General features: G+C 42.6%; 1 protein-coding gene across 6 annotated transcripts in view; it reads right to left on the bottom strand.

The window, feature by feature from the left end:
• ATF6 (activating transcription factor 6) overlaps positions 1-18,742 on the bottom strand; it is a 408,864-nt gene that overhangs the window by 118,680 nt on the left and 271,442 nt on the right. For all 6 annotated transcript variants that reach the window (XM_073356217.2, XM_073356211.2, XM_073356213.2 and 3 more), the window contains one exon: positions 10,062-10,146. In XM_073356217.2, coding sequence (XP_073212318.1) covers positions 10,062-10,146 — 85 coding nt within the window. The remainder of the gene's footprint in view (positions 1-10,061; positions 10,147-18,742) is intronic.

The following is an 18,742-nucleotide window of genomic DNA, read 5'->3' as shown; positions in this document are numbered from 1 at the left end:
TGTCTACTTGAAGGCACCGGAGACAGTGAAATGGATGAAGTCTCCCTAACAGAACTGACGAGTTCCAAGGGTGGGTATTGGGGCCAGGGTCCCCAATAGAGCCAGCATGATGGATCAGGAGGGAGTTGTGGAGGGCCCCACGGAGCAGGGAACCAGTGACTCCGGGGTGATTGGAGTGTAGGATACTGCCATGATGTAGAAGGCCTCGTTGGTATTTGTAGTTGCGGGAAGGGATGGAAAGTCCCTATCCCTCATCTGATTCCTCCGAAGATGAAAATTTGGAGATCAGTTCCATTGTTGGTACCGTCAGAGCTGGCGGAAGCGTGTAAACTGCCGGAGTGAGGGGTGAGGAGTGCCTCAGATGTGGCATGTCCTGTGCTGAGATACAGTCTCCTTCGAAGTAAAGGGTCCCAGAAGGCATGTCGATCTCAGCTCTCCCAGGGCCAACACTTCCTGGGGCTCTGGTGCTTTTCCCAGCCTCCCTGGAGTCAAGGGTACTCTGTCAGTCTCCAAAACTGTCATGGGAGCAATGGTATTCCGCAGCGCAGATGGCTCTGTAGATCTGAGGGATGCCAACCTTGATGGTGTGTGTGGTACCGGCAGATCCGTCGATTTATGTGGACTCTTATCATGCTTATGTGCTTTACAGCATGCTCCTTGTCTATGATTGGAACTCATGGAAGGAGTCTCTGCTTTCTTAGGTTTAGTGGAAGACTTACTGCCATGCTTATGTAATTACTTCCTTACCTCTCGACTAGGCCCCAGCGCTGGTACTGCTGTAGCTGGAGGTGCACTCCTAGCAGCCTCGGGTCAATGTACGGGGGAGGGGTTGCCTGGCCAGGGTCTGAGTGAGGTCTCATGAAAGTTCCATGAAGTGCTTCCAGAGGTGGAGAACCCAGCCGCCTCAGGTCTGGCTGGGGAAGGACTGATAGATATTGCACTTGGATGAAATGTGGACAGGCAGCAGAGGCAGAGTTGATGTTCATTGCTGACTGAGAAGGAACGTGGGCAGGAAGTGTGGATTTTAAAGCCTAGAGTCTTCGGCATAGTTCAGTACTCACACATGGGTGCGGAGGCAAGGGATGGTGTGGTTCAGAACAGAACACCCCCCCCAACCCCTCCGAAAAGCCCCAACTCTACTCCCAAAACTAGCAAACTACAAAAATTATTATATGAACAGTAAAAACAGTAAAATGCTCTAAAGCTAACTATGTACAACTACATATTTTTAAAGTGCTTCACACTCTAGAGGACACTAATAGTTCTGACTCGGACCATGCGGCGGTGAGAAGGAAATGGAGACACAGTCTGTCTGCCCTGCCCTTTATCACCTCAGACGAAACCATGAGGCAAGCCAAGGGCACATGCGTGACCCAACAGCCTCTAATACTTTCAAAATCTCTGGGTCCGGAAGCATGGAGAAACCCTCAGTGGAATACAGTAGGGACCATTGCTTGAGGAAGAGTGTGCAAAACCTCACACACACGCCCAACAGAAACAGCACACGTCATGCCAAGAGCCAGAAGCAGTGTGCATCCAGCAGGGTTTAACACTGAGAGGGGTTTCAAACCTGCCTTTTTGCTACCTGAGTTTTCTGCCAGTTTTGTTTCTAGTAGCTAACCTCCAAAATAGGATCAGCTGAACTTAATTGAGCAAAGGGTAACTAATCACCACCTCTCTCACTGCCAACCTGGACTAGAGAGTTCCTCAGCACTCACTGACTGGTCTTTACACAGCCAGTACTAAACATGATTGCTTCTGAGCTACCTGTGAAATTAACTTGATGTTGACAGCAAGAAAACACCATTCTTATGAAAACCCTCAACTTCACACACATGATAAAGATATGGTAATAAAGTCAGAGGTGGTTCATACTACTGAGAAATGTTGTAATGAATGTTGTTTTGGCCAAACTTCTACTACTATCCACTGCAATGAGTTGCTTCAAAGCAATTCTCACTGTATGTTTTTTTTAGGGAGAGAATTGCCAGTGTTTTTAGTAAGAGCAATACTGTTTACCCCATGAAGGGTAACAGAGAGCTTACACAATATGAAACAACCCATGCACCAAAGCAGGAAGAATAGCTTAGCTGTCCAGCACATTGCCGATGATAATTGTGATGTAAAGATGAATACAATCTTGACAGCAGTTAGGTAAATAGGAGACTAATGGCAGATGTTTTTTATTTAAACTGTAAGATCGGCACCTCCAGTGTGTCAATTCTGAATCACTGCCATACAGCCAGTGAGACTCTGAACTGCAAACAAAGGTTTTTTAGGAATGAAATCAACTGAAATCTTAACTAGTCTCTGGTGGATAGTCAGATTTCTAAAATAATACTCATTGCATACCCATAACAAACATGATTTGCTTAAAAATAAAAGCTTGTGTTTAAATTTTAATTATAGTTGGCTTCCCTTCACATGAGAGCCCTCAACAGAGTGCTGGGAAAACCCAGCAAGATCTCTACTGACAATATACACCTCACTAACATGAATGCCAAATGGTGCCTTCAGACAGAGATCAGCAAGACACGCCATTGTGATAGGACCTAGGCTTGGCCATCCTCTGGATCAGCTGTCTCCCACACACAGTAATGAGAATGAGGATAAGGACTTTCAGCTGAGATTTTCAAGAAGTCTAGAGGATTTAGCCATTCACCTTCCATTAGTCTGGATGGAAGACCTGTGGCTAAATCCCTAGACTGGTTTGAACACCCCAGTTTATGTTTGTGTAGCACTTTTCCTCCACAAAGGATGTCCAACACTTTATCAACTAATGGCTGGATTTTCCTTGGTTACACTGCTGTAAATTACAAGATGAAGCCCAGTAAAGAATAGATCTTCCTGGATAACAAGGTGACTAATAACATTCAGCATGTAGCATTCTCCTTAACATGAGGGCAAACAGTTGATGAGCCATGATTAATATGGGGGTCTCTAGCCTCCCAGAACCAAAGAATACCACTACACTGCAAGCAAATAAACAAACAAACAAACCCCCATGACAGTGAGTCTTAGACCATGACAGCTGACTTGGGCTCATGCTGTGAGGCTAAAAATAGCAGTGTAGACCTTCGGGCTCAAGTTAAACCAAGGCTCTGAAACCTGACAGGGAGGATGGGTCTCAGAGCCCTGGCTCCAGCCCAAATGGTAACATCTACACTGATATTTTTAGCCTTGTAGCATCAGCCCTGTGAGCCTGAGTTAGTTGATCCAGGCTTTGAGACTTGCTGCCACAAGATTTTTTTTGTTTGCAGTGCAGATGTACCCACGCTTTGAAGTAAGTTTGCATGTGAGTGTAATTAACATTGGTGAAAGATGCTGGACTGGCAGCCCAGGAGACAGAAGTCCTTTCTTTATCCAGAGAAGAGGTACATCACTAGCAGTTGTGTGCATTCCCCATGTACTTCAGCCCTGATCTGAAGGAACCATATTTTGAGATAGAGGGTAACTCAGTTTCCATGGCTGATCCAAGCCTTGGACTCTCTGTGGAGACTCACAGCACGAAGGACACTTTGGGCTTGTCTACACTACAAAATTAGGTTGACTTAAGTTAGGTCAACCTACAGTCACTGCAGCAATTAAATCAGCTGTTGGTGTCCATATTGCCCTCCTTCTGCCAGTGGAGTGTGTCCTCACCAGGAGCATTTGCACTGACTGAAGTGGGGCATTGTGGGGCATCGACAACCACGCAGGGCTCACAGGTAAGGCCCCCCACCACAGGCTGACAGCAGGAGCCGGAGACGAAATGTGAAATAATAGCAGCCATAAAACTGACAGGAATGTCAATTTCACTGCTGGTACCCTCCCTGCTGTGAAACTGAGCTACAGCTTGACCTGTCAACCCCTGGGTGGGGCTTCAGCTGTGAGCCCGGTGCCTGGCTGACAGCCAACAGATGATATAAGTAAAGCAGTCTACATGGACACTGCATTGCCCTAACTACATTGACCTAACTGCTATGCCTCTTGTGGAGGTGAAGTTATTAAGTCAGTATAGTGGGCAACTTGCATCGGCGGGAACACCATTGTAGCGTAGACACTGACAGAGTTAGGTTGATGTAAGCTGCGTTACATCAAGCTAACTCTGTAGTGTAGACCAGGCCTAAGTCCTAACTGGAACAGTTTGAGAAAAAGGGTTTAAATTCACCTGTAATGACAGCATCAAGAACTCCATGAGACGGAAAGGAGGAAATTGTTTGCATCTCACTCCTTCAAGTGTCTTAAAGAACTGTGGAACCTACATGTGAAATATCTAAATGATGATGTGAAAGGGGAAAAACAAACAAACCGGCTGATATACAGAAGTTTCTAAGCCCATTTTACTTCCCAATAGTTTGAAACTTGTTTACAGAAACAGCAAAACACACTGACCTCTAATCTCCCTCTTTCAATTGTCCTTTACCCTCCACTCAAAACCCTATACAGGTCCACACAGTGAGAGGCCATTCATTTCTTCTCTCTAATTCTAGCTTGTACCTATTCTCTGCATGAACCCTTCTGCTGTCACTGGGAGTCCCACAAAGAGGATGAGGGCAGAATATAAGAATAGAGATCAGCAGTTCAGATGAGAGATCCTGGGGCCATTCAGAAAGGGATGAGAATCCTGCCTGGGAAGAGATTACCTGAGACTCCCAAACCACTTTCTATTGAACTGCATATTGTTTTTGTGTTCAGAATCAGGGCCAGTGTAGAAGGAAGCAATTGAAGGTATTCTGGGCATCATTTCAAAATTAAGGAGGGCACTGTTCCCTCTAAGCTGTGTGCATGTACACATGCACACAGATCCTAAACACTGTGCACACGGCGAAACACCACGTGCACAAAAATTTGCACAGAAGAAATTTTTTGTGCACACGGCCTGTCAAAAATTAGAGGGAACATTGAAGGATGGTCCAATCACACTCCCCTGATCTGCACTCAAAAGGGCCATGGCAGCAAGAGGAAGGCTGTCAGTCACCTCAATGGCAATGATATCTCCACCTCCCTCAGGGGTGTAGCTGGAGAAGAGGATGGACAGTGGGAGCAGGGGCCAGAGGGGCACATGTTCAGCTCCCACCAGCCCTGCTGACTCCTCTCAGAAAGCACTGTCCTCTCCCTATTGGGGCAAGTCTTTGAAAGGTGGCTTCTTTCGGAAGCAGCCGCCACCTGGAGAAGCCTTTACCGTGGCTCCATTGCCTACTAACCTCCACATTCCTGGCAGCTGCCCCTGAATATGCCCAGTCCCCATGCCAGACTGTGCAGTGTCTGCAGGAATGAGGGACAGAACTGTGAAGGGGAGGAGCTCCTCCCCCACACAAGGCTCTCAGGGGCATAATCTCCCCCAAAATGAACTGGAATTAATAGGTTAAAAATGAAGCAGAGTCTCCCAGGGTCTCTCACAGATGCTCTGGTATTTCCCGCACCTACTGGCCAATTTGACTGACACACAAGGCAGGGTTTGCTGTATGTTTGTTCTGAAACTGCATTTATGTCTTATTGGTTTCAGTGTCTCTGCCCAAATCCCTTGGCCTCTGATAACCCCCAGGTAATGTTGGTGTTTCCATTTAAAACAACAATTTTACACTGTTTCCTCATTCTGAAGTCTATTTCTCACATTGTCTGAAAGCATTATTCAGTCCAGTTTCTTTTAAAAACTGCTCATATTGTGATCAGACTGAGTAACATTTTCAAATACTTTCCAAATCATCAGAAATATAACTTAGTCTCCAGATGATGAAATTATGTGTATGTGTGTGATAATCCAGCTCAGCCAGGGAAGGATTCTTGTAATATGGACACAAATATGAATTTTCAGGCAGATAAGTGCAAAAAATAATTATGAAACATCTAATGAAAATGTCTCCTCTGCAATACGGTTGACTATATATTACCACATTTGTCTTACCAAACTGCATGGGAAAACAGAACCAGCAAAAATTTTGGAAGCTTGAAGCTAATTCACTCAGTTTATGGAAATTCTGCATCTGACAATGTTTTCAGTGTGCTTAAATGTAACAAAAACATTTGGGTTTATGGTTCATGTGCACTGTAAAGTGCATAATAAGGCATGATTTTGTATAGATTATCTGATGGAAAGTTTAACTAACCTTTTCTGGGGTACAGAGTGTATTCCTGTTCAGACGGCTACTACAGAGACCCTGTGTACCATGTATGTCTTCGCTTGGCATACAGCTTCCTCCCTTTGGGAATTAACTACTGTACATGTTCACGTTGTATCTGTTCAGTCTTTTGGGTGCGACTCAAAATGAGTCTCCTGATCACTGATAGTCATTAATGAGCCTGTGCATTTTATGCAAAATTGGGTTGTTTTCCCCAGAGAGCTGATCTAAGTCCAGTGTATTATTATTAAACATGCTAGTGCCCAAGGGCCCTGATTGGGAAGGGCTCCAGGGTGCTGGGTGCTATACATAGCACAGATAAGAGACAATCCCTGCTCCAGAGGACGTACAGCCTGAACAACACACACACTTGAAGGAGGGGAGGGGAGGGGAGGGGAGGGAATGGGATGTCAGATGCCATCAAATCCATGTGGTATGGCATTGGCCTAGTGTTGTGAATTATGGGTTTGTTGTTTGTTTTTCAGCTGGGAGCAGATGAGGGGTGAGGAGTGGCAAGAATGGTGGCAGCAGAGGTGGGAGGGGATTAGTAAAAGAATGGGAGTTCATAAAAACAAGAGGGTAGGAAAAGGGTCAGTCACAGATCACCTGCCTGGTTGTGGTGAGCACCTGGCGTGAACCTGAAGAAGGGTCTGGCTATTGTTGAATGGCCTTATGGCAGAGGTGAGACTGAAGAAGGGTCTGGCAGTAGCTGTATGGCTTAGAGCAGGCAGATTTTTCCATGCATAATGGTAGAAAGAGTGGAGATGCATAAGGAAGAAGCTGATTGGTGGGAAGTAAAGGCTTGGAGCACTGGGACAAGCGAAGGCAGCAGCTGATGATATTATAGGTCACTATAATTACCCATGCCAGCTAAAACCAGTTGTAAACGCAATATAAGAGCGTCCACAAAGGGGGCTGCACTGGTTTAAATTAAATGGGTTTTAAGAAATTATTTTACTTAAACTTGCGCAAATTGCTGTGTGCAGAGCAAGCCAACATCAGCTGGGTAGGGTGGGACTAAATTGTGAAGGGGCTTAAAGTTAAAGACACGAAGGCTGGGTTTGATGGGGGAGGTGAAGGCACAGCCCATGGAGTATTTCAATGCACTTTCTTAAATCCATTTTCAATTTCAACTGCATAAGTGATTCTTCACTTCCACTTCTAAAAGCTGTGCTATAGTGTTGCTAGTATGGACAAACTGGAGCAATGGTCTGAAGTAAATAGGATGGAATTCAATAAGGACAAATGCAAAGTACTCCACTTAGGAAGGAACAATCAATTGCACACATACCCAATGGAAAATGACTGCTTAGAAATTCCTTACTGCAGAAAGCGGTCTCGGGGTCATAGTGGATCACAAGCTAAATATGCATCAACAGTGCAACAATGTTGCAAAAAAAGCAAACATCATTCTGGGATGTATTAGCAGAAGTGTTGTAAGCGAGACACAAGAGCTAATTCTTCCGCTCTACTCCATGCTGATTAGGCCTCAGCTGGAGTATTGTGTCCAGTTCTGGGCACCACATTTCAGGAAAGATGTGGACGAATTGGAGAAAGTCCAGAGAAGAGCAACAAAAATGAATAAAGGTCTAGAAAACATGACGTATGAGGGATGACTGAAAAAAATGGGTTTGTTTAGTCTGGAGAAGAGAAGACTGAGGAGGGAGAAAAATGGTTCTCCTTAAGAGAGGATAAGACAAGAAGCAATGGGCTTAAATTTCCGCAAGGGTGGTTTAGGCTGGACATTAGGAAAGCTTCCTAACAGGATGGTTAAGCACTGGAGTAAATTGCCTAGGGAAGGTTTGGAATCTCCATCATTGGAGAGTTTTAAGAGCAGGTTAGATGAACGCCTAGATATCTAGATATTACTTAGTCCTGCTATGAGTGCAGGGGGCTGGTCTAGATGACCTCTCAAGGTCCCTTCCAGTCCTGCAATTCTATGATTGATTCTACGCAAAGGCTGAAGAGAAAACAATGGCTGTTCCATTCCTAACCCTCACATCTCAAGCAGCCCTTGCTATTCACACTGTAGGCCCTCGTACAGCTCTGCCAATGTCTTTCAATCCTGATCCACGGTACCATCAGCTTAGTTAAACCAAGACTGAGCACCCTTCCCCTGACCTCTCAGTTCTGCACAAAACCTCACATCATTAGCCATATCTGCTGGGACTGGAAAAAGAGGGGGTGGGTAAGGTTGAGGTGCACTGGCAAAGTGAGTTGGGAAGTGGACTAAGAGACAATAACAAGCATGCAATTCCCATAAAAAATTATTCCTGCCCAAAGCCTGTGTTGGGAATTATTCAGTTCTTCAGAAGATAGGGTTACAGTGAGATATCTGGTGACCCTACAGAGCTAGAAACATGACCTTTTCACCATCAGAAAGGGAAATTCCCAGCTTCCTAATGGAACACCACCTTTTCTTCCAATCATAGCAGGACTGAGATACTGGACTTTAAAATTATACCATTTAAAGCTATTTTTAGAGGCATTAATGGACTCTACAGAGTTAACTAGACCTGTGTGGGATATGGAAGGTTCATTTTGTGAGAGATTTCGATATTTCAAATCTGGCTGTATTCCGAATTGGAACAAACACTGAATTTCTGAATTCTCAATGAAGAAAAATTCTATTTTGGATCCATCACAGTATTTTGTTTCAACAAAATTAAATGTTTTGTTTTTATTTCAATTTTTATTAAAAAAAATGTAGAAACAAAAAGTTATTTCAAAATGAAAACCAAAATGCTTCGTTCTGAGAACACTGAAACAGGCAGTTTTTACACTGTCTGAACTTTTCTCTGGTTTTCTTTTAAAATAAAATTCCGGTGAAATCAATCTGAGTTCAGATGTGGTTAGATTTGAAGGAAGTTTCTCTGACCAGCTTTAAAGTTAACTACAGCAGAGGGGTACAGTCTGGAGACATGGGTTACAGGTGGAGGGATCTGGAAAAAAGGTTCCAATGAAGGGCATGATTCACCATTGTGCTCCTCTTGTTTTGTGCCAGGTTAATCCACGGGTTTCAGTGAAGTGACATTGGTATGAAACACAAGTATTGCAGGGTGAATCAAACTCCAAATGTTGACGCTATACCTTTGTAAAATAGTCTTTCTCTAACATGTGGCACATATAGGATGTCATAGTGTGGTGGGAGGATTTTATTGCACTTGTCTGAACTGCACCACTCGCGGAGCAGATTGTAGCAGATAAAACCTCTTATAATCACATATTCTATCCTAACAACTATGGAACACACTAAAACTGGATTTTTTTTCTGTTAAAAAGTGTTTATCAGACCGGAACAATGACCCACACAGAGACAGCATTTTGAGTTCTGTGACCAGGAGAAAGCATGGAACTGGAAGTGGTTAGTGGAGGAGGGTTCCGCTGAACTTGGTTCTCAGATACTGGATCAAAAACACATGTGTGCTTGTATTAGATAACTTCTTTGAAAAAGGTTCTGTGCCTACTGTGGCAGGCAAGCCCGGCACTACTGGGATGAAAATGGGACATTCCCCTCCACCCCTACAACTATCTTCCAGGGGCCCCAAATTATTGTCAGAAAGGCCAAAATATGTACAGTTATCCAGTGTTAAAGCAGCAGATTGGAGAGTCCTCAACCTTCATATAAATTATAAATCATAACAAAATACTGACATGGTAGCCAAACTATTTTTTTAAACTCTTAAAATCCAAGGTTTTCCACGGGTCTATCCTGGAATCTTGTTTATTAACTAGTGACATCCAGGGCCTCCAAATAGCCATTTGTTCCCCCAATGGGACCTTAGAACCCTGTTTTGGCAGCCATGTGATTCCTACATTAGGAGTATGTAAAGATATGATATCGCTTCTGCACCAGGAAAGCAGTTTGATTTATGAAACTTACATTACATTTTGGCTTCCATGACCAATCCAGCCATATCTTTTAAAAAGTATTTGTCCTAAATCAAGGTTTGGACTTACCACTGACGTTTATTGCTGGCAACACGATAGACATCTTGGGCCGTCTGGTCTTACTATGGGTGGTAGCAGGCAACAACAAGTGATCCTGGAAAATATGAAAAAATGTGTTACATTTGTATTGAAGCACTGAGTTGTAGAAATGCCTCTCCATTCTGTGCCACTTGCATTCCAGGTAAATCTATTTATGAAGGTTTGGTGATTTCATATTGCTAACAAAAGTCACAGCCATTGCCCATATTGTGTAACCAGAAAAAATCTCTATCGGGTACGGCAACATCAGAAAGCACCTTGATCCTCATGTGGAAGGGGATGGGAACTACTCTTAGGCCCCTGTTCAGTAGAGCCCTTAAATTTGTGATTCAGTTTATTTAACTTGTTGAGTCAGATTTAAGCATGTGGTTAAGTACTTTACTGAACTGGAGCCTTCACTGCCCATGCTGTTTGGTTCATGTCATCCTGTTAAATCTGTCATCTAATTGAAAAGGGAAGTCTTTCTTCCCTCTTTTTGATGAACTGTGCTGGGTTTACTGATTGGGAAAATGAAGACCGCGATGCCCAGAACCGGTAATGCTCAAGGAAGCACTATCAGCCCCTCGATTTCATGATAACAATATTCACTTAATTTTTGTTTTAAACAAATGTGAAATTGTTCGGTGTGAGTTTCAGGGTGGTCCTAGGGAGTTCTAAGCTAAGTCTTAGATGTATCTTACATCGGTGAAGTATTTTGCAAGATACCACAAAGAAAAAGAAAAACAGATTACTGTCCTTGCCAGTAAAAAAAAACAACTCAATAAAGAACTCTATTTAAAAATAACCATGGCTCTCAATCTACAACAGTCAATTCTGGCACTAAATACTAAAACCCCATAGTCAAGTATTGCTGAAGTAGTGACAAAACTCAGCAAAGGCCAACAACTCCACAGTAAAGGCTATTGTGAAATTCAGCACAGAATATGTCTCCTGGGAATGACTTCATTATAATCTCAGTGTTAGGTCTAAACTTCCTGGCAGTGTTTGTGTCATAATCTGAAGATTGTTTTTAAACACTAGTGCTTGAATCTCATGCCCTTGATTTTTATTTTTATTTTCATTTTCAAAAGGAATTGTTCCTGGAAAGTTATAAAACTGAATATTATTTACTGAATACCTGAGCTGCTTCTTGGAGGACATAAGTAATTGATTAGCAGATTTAACTCAGTGAATCCTAGTTATCTTTTTGCTAAAGAATTTCAAGGTTGATGAAACATTCACACTTTAATTTGGTTTTATTTTTGTCGGTATTATTGTAGCATCCTAGGAGCCTCAGGCACAGACCAGTTGTCAATAGTACCCTTTATTGATTTTGAATAATAAAATGAGAGGAGACCCCTATCTGATCGTTCTAGGACTGCTGGATAAATATTTAGAAATATTTAGCAGCCCCATTGCAAATAATCATACAATAATCATACAAATCAGCATAGAAGTAAAGCAAAATCCCATCTTTCCTTGTACATTGCCCACAACAGTATGTGCTTCCTCAGTTGTCCTCAGTGCTGATGAAAGATGCTGGATTGAAAGGTTACAGCAAACACCTCTTTCAGTACCCTGAGCAGATATACAACAGGCAGTGCCCGTGCCAGTTTATGTTACAACCACCCCTAATCAGCAACTGAAGCCAGTGCAGACATCTCACATGTGATCTGTAAAAATTCCACTAGCTCCATTACGTCACAGCTGAGTTCTAAATCTTGACTCTAATCTAGAAGTACAATGGATTGGAATCTAGCTAACTCAGAGAGGAGTTACCTTCCACGATTCTCCAGGAAAGCTACATTACACAGTGCTGATGCAGCTGGACAGACCCTGGCTCTATCTATCAGCCACAGAGAATACAAGTGGGACCCTGGCTAAGGAACTACTTGCCAGAAGAGAACAGATTATGTCCAAACCTGATGTTCAGATCAAGGTGTAAAACACACCTCTTCTATGAAGTCTCTACCAGATGCAAATCTCTTGCAAAAAAATTATATAGAATCCTGCTCTTCTGTCCAAGAAGAACAAAGAGGAAGAGAACAGAGTGCCCAGTGTCTGGTTGGGCACGAATACACCAAAAAACATGCTAGTGCTGTTTAGATCATTACAGTCCAAACAACATAGCAAAGAAAAAAAAAGAGACTCTCAATGTCATGACAGTGTGAGAAAAGTCATGTGACTTGCATGCTCACATTCAAACTGGATTTGGAGTTTTCATACAACTCCACAGCACTCCCATGGGGACTTTGAAGAAGAAAGGTGTGTGAAAGGCTATTATGTCCAAAGCCCAAAGTCTTGGCCAGTGCTAATTCTGCAGTTGCACCAATCAGTTGAAAGTTGGGGACAGCCCAAATTTTGCCCAAATTCAGGAGTGTTTTGCAACTTGCCAGGAGCCAGTGGATTTCACCCAATTTGTAAGCATCTTTATCTTTGACAAGGAGATGTGTTGGATTTGCCATGGTCTATCTTGATCCAAAGAGAGAGCCCTGTATTGAAGGTTAGGGTAGCAACAGATAGACCCTGTCGCCTATCTTTGGCCTTTGGTCTATACTGGCTACCTATGATGTTAGTCATCCGATTGGAAATCTGGAGTTGTTAAAAATCAAGAGGAAAACAGACTCCTCCCTTCTGAGGTATAATAGCAACCTATCAATTTTAATCTTCAAGCCACTTTGCCAGCATCAACTTTAATCAGTCCTCACAATGTTCCTGTGGGAGAGGTAAATATTATTTATTATCCCCATTGTGGAGATGGGGAACCTCAAGAGTGGGGTAAAGTTACTTGCCCCAGGCTACAGAAGGAGTCAGTGGCAGAGCTACAATTAAAATTTAGCTGCCCTGATTCTGAGTCCCATACTCCAGCCACTAGAGCAAACCCCCTCTCTATGCTCTAGATGTCTTACAGTAAAATTAGGTCTATATTTTATATTTGGGGATTGGTGGATATCCTTATCTGCTCTGGTGCCTTGAGGACCTCCAGTTTCCCTAGCTTTACATCCTGCCCCCCTTAGGGCTGCTAAACATTACGTGCCCAGATATTGCTGATATTTTCTGCAGTCTTGGACAAACTCACAAAGATGTCAACACAGTCTCAAGAGCATCCATGGAGAAGGATGGCACAGACAGCACTCTCTAAAGAGATGCTCCTCAACAGACAGTAAGACAATTTTCTCTGTTCAGCCTCTTACGTACAAGAAGCTGTTGGCTCTGTCTCCATAACCCTTGCTGCAGCCCTAGGCATCATTATTTGAAGTGTAAGACACAAACACCTACCCATGCAAAAAATCAATGTAAAGATAAGTGATTAGAAAGAAATGAGACATTAGGAAAAATTCGTAAAAGTATCTCTGTGTAGCATGTGATACATTGGGCAAAGACATTATTCTGCTAAACTCCTAAAGCATTTTTAATTTCACACCAGAAGGGAAAAAAGAAACAATTATTCACCTCTGATTTTAACACTGTAGATATGTATATCTAAAATCAAAATGTTATTTGTAGGCTTGGCAAAATTCATTTTTTTTTTTGTAATTTCAATGGATAGTATCAATTTTTATTTTAAAGCATTTTTCCCTGATTTTTTTCATTTTGAATTTTCACAGTTGCAGGAAATTAAGGGTGTGTGATAGACAATAATTATTTAATGACAGTAGATGTTGACAGTGGGGCTGCAGGAAAGATCCCTGCATGGCTGAGGGGCCTGAGACATCTGGGCACAAAGTTCTGGAGAGGTTGCAGTCCTGCCCCACCAGAACAGAGACCCCAGCCAATGCCACACTGGGAGGAGAACCCATGGGGGCAGGGAAGGCCTTCTCACTGCTGAGCAGCTCCAGCCCAGGGATGGCTCCAGCACTTGCAGCTGGTGAGAGAGTGAGCAGGGCTGTGACATAGGGGCTACCTGCAGAGGGCTCCCTGTGTGGCTAAGGGCCCAGGATAATGAATCTCTATGGGTGAAAGGTGCTGGGGAGGCTGCCTTGCTGACTGCCATCAATGTTTTTTTCTCCCAGCCAATTTCTGTGCCACGTGAAATTGATGTTTAGTGGACTAATGATTTAAATCAAATCCTTCCAAGCCTAGTTATTTGTGATACTAATACATGAGATAAAACTGAAAAGCAGTAAAAACAAATTCTAAAAGCCAGCATCTGCTTCGTTCCTGAAAGTGTCAGCCAGAAGCAGAATAAATGACATTAGCCTACAACAGATGGCTCTGGCTCAGGCCAAGATATACACTTGGATGAAATGACAATTTCAATAGACGATGCAAAGCTGACAGAGCTGGCACGACCATTGGAAAAATAACAGCCTGGAAAGACAAGATTTCCAAGTGAGACCCTGGCTCCAGCATTCTCCTTTTGTTAACAATCACCTCTCCAGCTTGGTGATAGAAAAGCCAGATGACCTAAATATTCAAAAATCCATCCATACAGACAATATCTTTCTTTAATAAGTTCGAAATACAGTAATTCAGGATTTTCTGGGGCTAAAAGATGTTAACTGTTACTTATTACTCTCCCTGTAATACTCATATTTATCAAGCCACTGACCTCACAAAACAGTCAGGGTCCTGCACAGTTAGAATATAATTAATTGCTGCCTGTAAATCAGCATACGACACACAACATCATGAAACATTTACAAGCTATTTTCCCTGTAAAATGGAATGTCTAATCAGATCCTGCTACTCTTTAAGCCACTCTAGTGTCTGCCACCTGCTTCCAGACACAGCCCTAGGGGACACTACAAGTGTTCAACAATGCGATTCCCGAGCATGGTGCAGGAAAGTGAATGTGGTCATTAAAGAATCTAAGGATGTAAGATCAAAGGTAAACTGCTCCAATTCTGGTAGTTATACTCTGTATCTCTAAATATCCCCTGTAGCTTCAAAAGGAAATGGAACTCTTTTTCACTGTGCTAGGATATTTCTGTGTTGCCAGCTCCTGCTGTTTTAGTCTAAGTTTTGTGATATTTGGGGTGTTTCTTAAAACTCCAGCTTCTGAAGTTATGTGAGAATATGCGATAATGTGTGAGAATCTCAGCTTTTGTTTTAAAAAAGTAAATTTCTAGCCCTCATAGCTACAGAGCAAAGCTTGAAAACGTGACCTGACTCTAGCCTCAGAGTCTGTCTACACAGTAATTAGACACCTGCGGCTGGCCTGTGTCAGACAACTTGTGCTTACAGGGCTCTGGCTGCGGTGCTGTTTCATTGCAGTGTAGACTTCTGGGCTCAGGCTCGAGCCCAAGCTCTGGGACCGTCCCTTCTTGCAGGGTCCCAGAGCCTGGGCTCCAGTCCAAGCCCAAATGTCTACACAGCAATGAAACAGACCTGCAGCCCAAGCTCTGGGAGCCTGAGTCAGCTGGCATGGGGCTGCGGGTGTTCTAGTTGCTGTTAGACATACTGTAAGCGTCCAAAAAACAGAAAGTAAATAAAAAGTTCCTAAAATATATTCTTTTTAAAATAATGATTTAGGGACCTGAATCATGGTGTTTGAATGCTTGGGGTTGTCATTACTGCTATTCTCTGGTTTTGCTATGCCCTGTTAAATAGCTATCATGTTTCACCCCTGCCATAGACGCATTTTAGTGGTGGATGAAATGCAATTTATTTATAGGCATTTCTATGATACTCATCATCAAAACCCTGGAATGCTGCAAAACACTGACTAGGTTATTGTCACTGCACCTGTAACACAGGGAAATATTATGATCCCTTTTGGGAAGACCAGCAAGAGAGAGTTTTGAAAAGTACCTAAGGGACTGTCTACACTTGAAAATGAATTGGATGAAGGTAGGGTGTGAATTTTCAGCACAATAACTCTTTTTGAATACCTCCCTATGTGGGCACTCTTATTTTGGAATAAGACTGCCTTGTTCCTGTTTAGATTAATCTACCTTCAAAAAATAGCTCTTCTGGAACAATTCCGAGTGTAGACAAGCCATCAGAGCCATACAGGCCTAAGGGACAGATTTTCAAAATTAGGTCATGCACCTTAAGAACAAGTTTCAGAGTAGCAGCCGTGCTAGTCTGTATCCGCAAAAAGAAAAGGAGTACTTGTGGCACCTTAGAGACTAACAAATTTATTTGAGCATAAGCTTTCATGAGCTACAGTTCAAATGCAACCGATGACGTGAGCTGTAGCTCACGAAAACTTATGCTCAAATAAATTTGTTAGTCTCTAAGGTGCCACAAGTACTCCTTTTCTTCTTAAGAACAAGCTCATCCTTCTTCTTTCCCCTATATACTCCTTACCTAACAAGACCATCCTCCCCTGTATTTTCCTTAACAGAATAGTTGTCATATTTATGTATGGACAGTATGTTTGAAAGTTCTTTTAACAACCTTCTGAATAATAAAGTTACAGAATGAAAAATAATTATAACAGATTTAATGTATCATTATAATTAATAAAATATTTTAATAAATATTGGTTTCACTGGCTTACATTTGTTTAAGTAAGTTTAGAGTGACAAGGTGGGTGAGGTAATATCTTTTATTGGATCAACTTCAAGCTCTTGAGCCACACAGAGCTCCTCCTCAGACCCAGAGATTCCAGTCTTGAATTAAAGACTCCAAAGAATGGGCAGTCTATAACATCCCTAGCAAAATTTTACGGCTGATGTGAGAAGGTGCTTCCAGAAAAGTGATATGAAAGAGATATAAATGAATATACAAAATGAACCAGGCTGGTTCTCTTGAAAAAAACTGTGGTTCTTTTCTCCTAATATGTTACTGTGAAAGTAGAATCACAAAAGGCAGGCTATTCAGAACATTGTGTGCTTATTGTATGGTCAAAACCATGGCATGTAGGCAGCCAGGTTATTTTTCCGATCCCACCCAAAGGGGTGGAAATCCACATGTACAGTAGATTGGAATTGGCATGGCTCCTCCCCAAAATTGGGGGATAAGAGCCAGAGCCACGCACAAAAAAAAAAAACTTTGAAGAACACTGGTATGGACGAGAGCTATTGGACAATTTTAGACAGCTATTAGAGTGGTGCAAAAATTCATTCATCTCCATAAGTGGCCAAGATGCCTCTTGAGGCTTCTCACATACAAAACAACAAACACACAAGGCAAAGGCCGCAAGATAACACAGGTAGTGGAGGGGAGGGCAGAATTGTTCAAAGCCACTCAAACTGTAGTTGCTTGTCCTTGCAGAGGAATGAGTTGTGCACAAATACTATTTCTGGTCACTAAAGACAGACTTCACTTCTACTGGAGGAAACAGAGAAGAACACATTACGCATACCCTTTCTGACAAGACGCATGAGCCTGTAGCAGGTCTAGACAGCAAGGCACTTTTCTAAAGTGAAGTGAGCTGTAGCTTACGAAAGCTCATGCTCAAATAAATTGGTTAGTCTCTAAGGTGCCACAAGTACTCCTTTTCTTTTTGCGAATACAGACTAACACGGCTGTTACTCTGAAACCAGTTACCATATGTGTTCCTATGCTGATTTACATCTATTGTGCCTAGCATGTACTTTATATGGCACGAAATATTCTCACCTAGGCCTGTGAGCCACACCTGGACAGCAATAGTATAGATAAATGGCTCAATCATATAACAGATCAATAGATTTTAAGACCAGAAGGGACCATTCTGACCATCTAGGGTCTGACCTCCTGTATAGCACAGGGCAGAGAGTCCCACCCAGTGATTCCTATATCAAGCCCATAATCTGTGTTTCTACTAGGGCACACCTTGAAACAAACACCCATTCGTGATTTAGAGACTTCAAGTGATGGAGAATCTATCATGTCATCTGGGAAGCCGTTTCAATAGATAATTATTCTCACTGTTAAAAATTTGCACATTATTCCCAATCTGAATTTGCCCAGCTACAGCTTCCAGCCATTGGATCTTGTTCTGCCTTTTCTGCTAGTTTAGAGCCCTCTGCTACCAGAAATCTTCCACCTGCGTACGTACTTGCAGACCATGATCAAGTCATAAGGACATAGGAATGGCCATACTGGGTCATAGAATGATAGGGTTAGAAGGGACCAGAAAGATCATCCAGTCTAACTCCGTCAAGCTACAGGATTTGTTGTGTCTAAACCATCTAAGACAGGTGGTTCTCCAGCCCCCTTTTGAAAACCTCTAGCAAAGGAGCTTCCACAACCTTCCTAGGCAGTCTGTTCCATTGTCCTACTCGTCTTACAATGGTCCATTTAGCTCAGTATCCTGTCTTCTGATAGTGGCTGGTGCCAGAGGCTTCAGAGGGAATGAACAGAACAGGGCAATACACCACGTGATCCATCCCCAGTTGTCCAGTGTCAGCTTCTAGCCAGTCACCTCTTACCGTTCGTTCCGTTCTCTTCGAAAAGCTAGGTTTAGCTCCTTAAGTCTCTTACTGTAATTAGGTTTTCCAGACCTAGAATTATTTTTTGGCCATTCTTTAAGAGCGCTCCATTTTTTCAACGTCCTTTTGAAGTGTGATACTACAACTGGACACAGTATTCAGTAATGTTCTCACCAATGCTGTAGACAGAGGTAATACCACCTCCCTACTACAACTCAATATTCCTTTGTTAAAACATCCTAAGAACTTGTCTCACTACTTCTCAAGCTTCACAAGTTGGCAACTCTTTATTTAAAGTAACAGGTTTTTGCGATCACCTTACATTTATTATAAGAAAAGTTAAAATAGTGTACCAATGCTAAGCCT

Source organism: Lepidochelys kempii, chromosome 8 (genome assembly GCF_965140285.1).
Source record: "Lepidochelys kempii isolate rLepKem1 chromosome 8, rLepKem1.hap1, whole genome shotgun sequence".
In the NCBI taxonomy this organism is placed as follows: domain Eukaryota; kingdom Metazoa; phylum Chordata; order Testudines; family Cheloniidae; genus Lepidochelys; species Lepidochelys kempii.
Note: the sequence above shows the minus strand (reverse complement) of the source record. Positions and strands in the feature narration are given on the sequence as shown.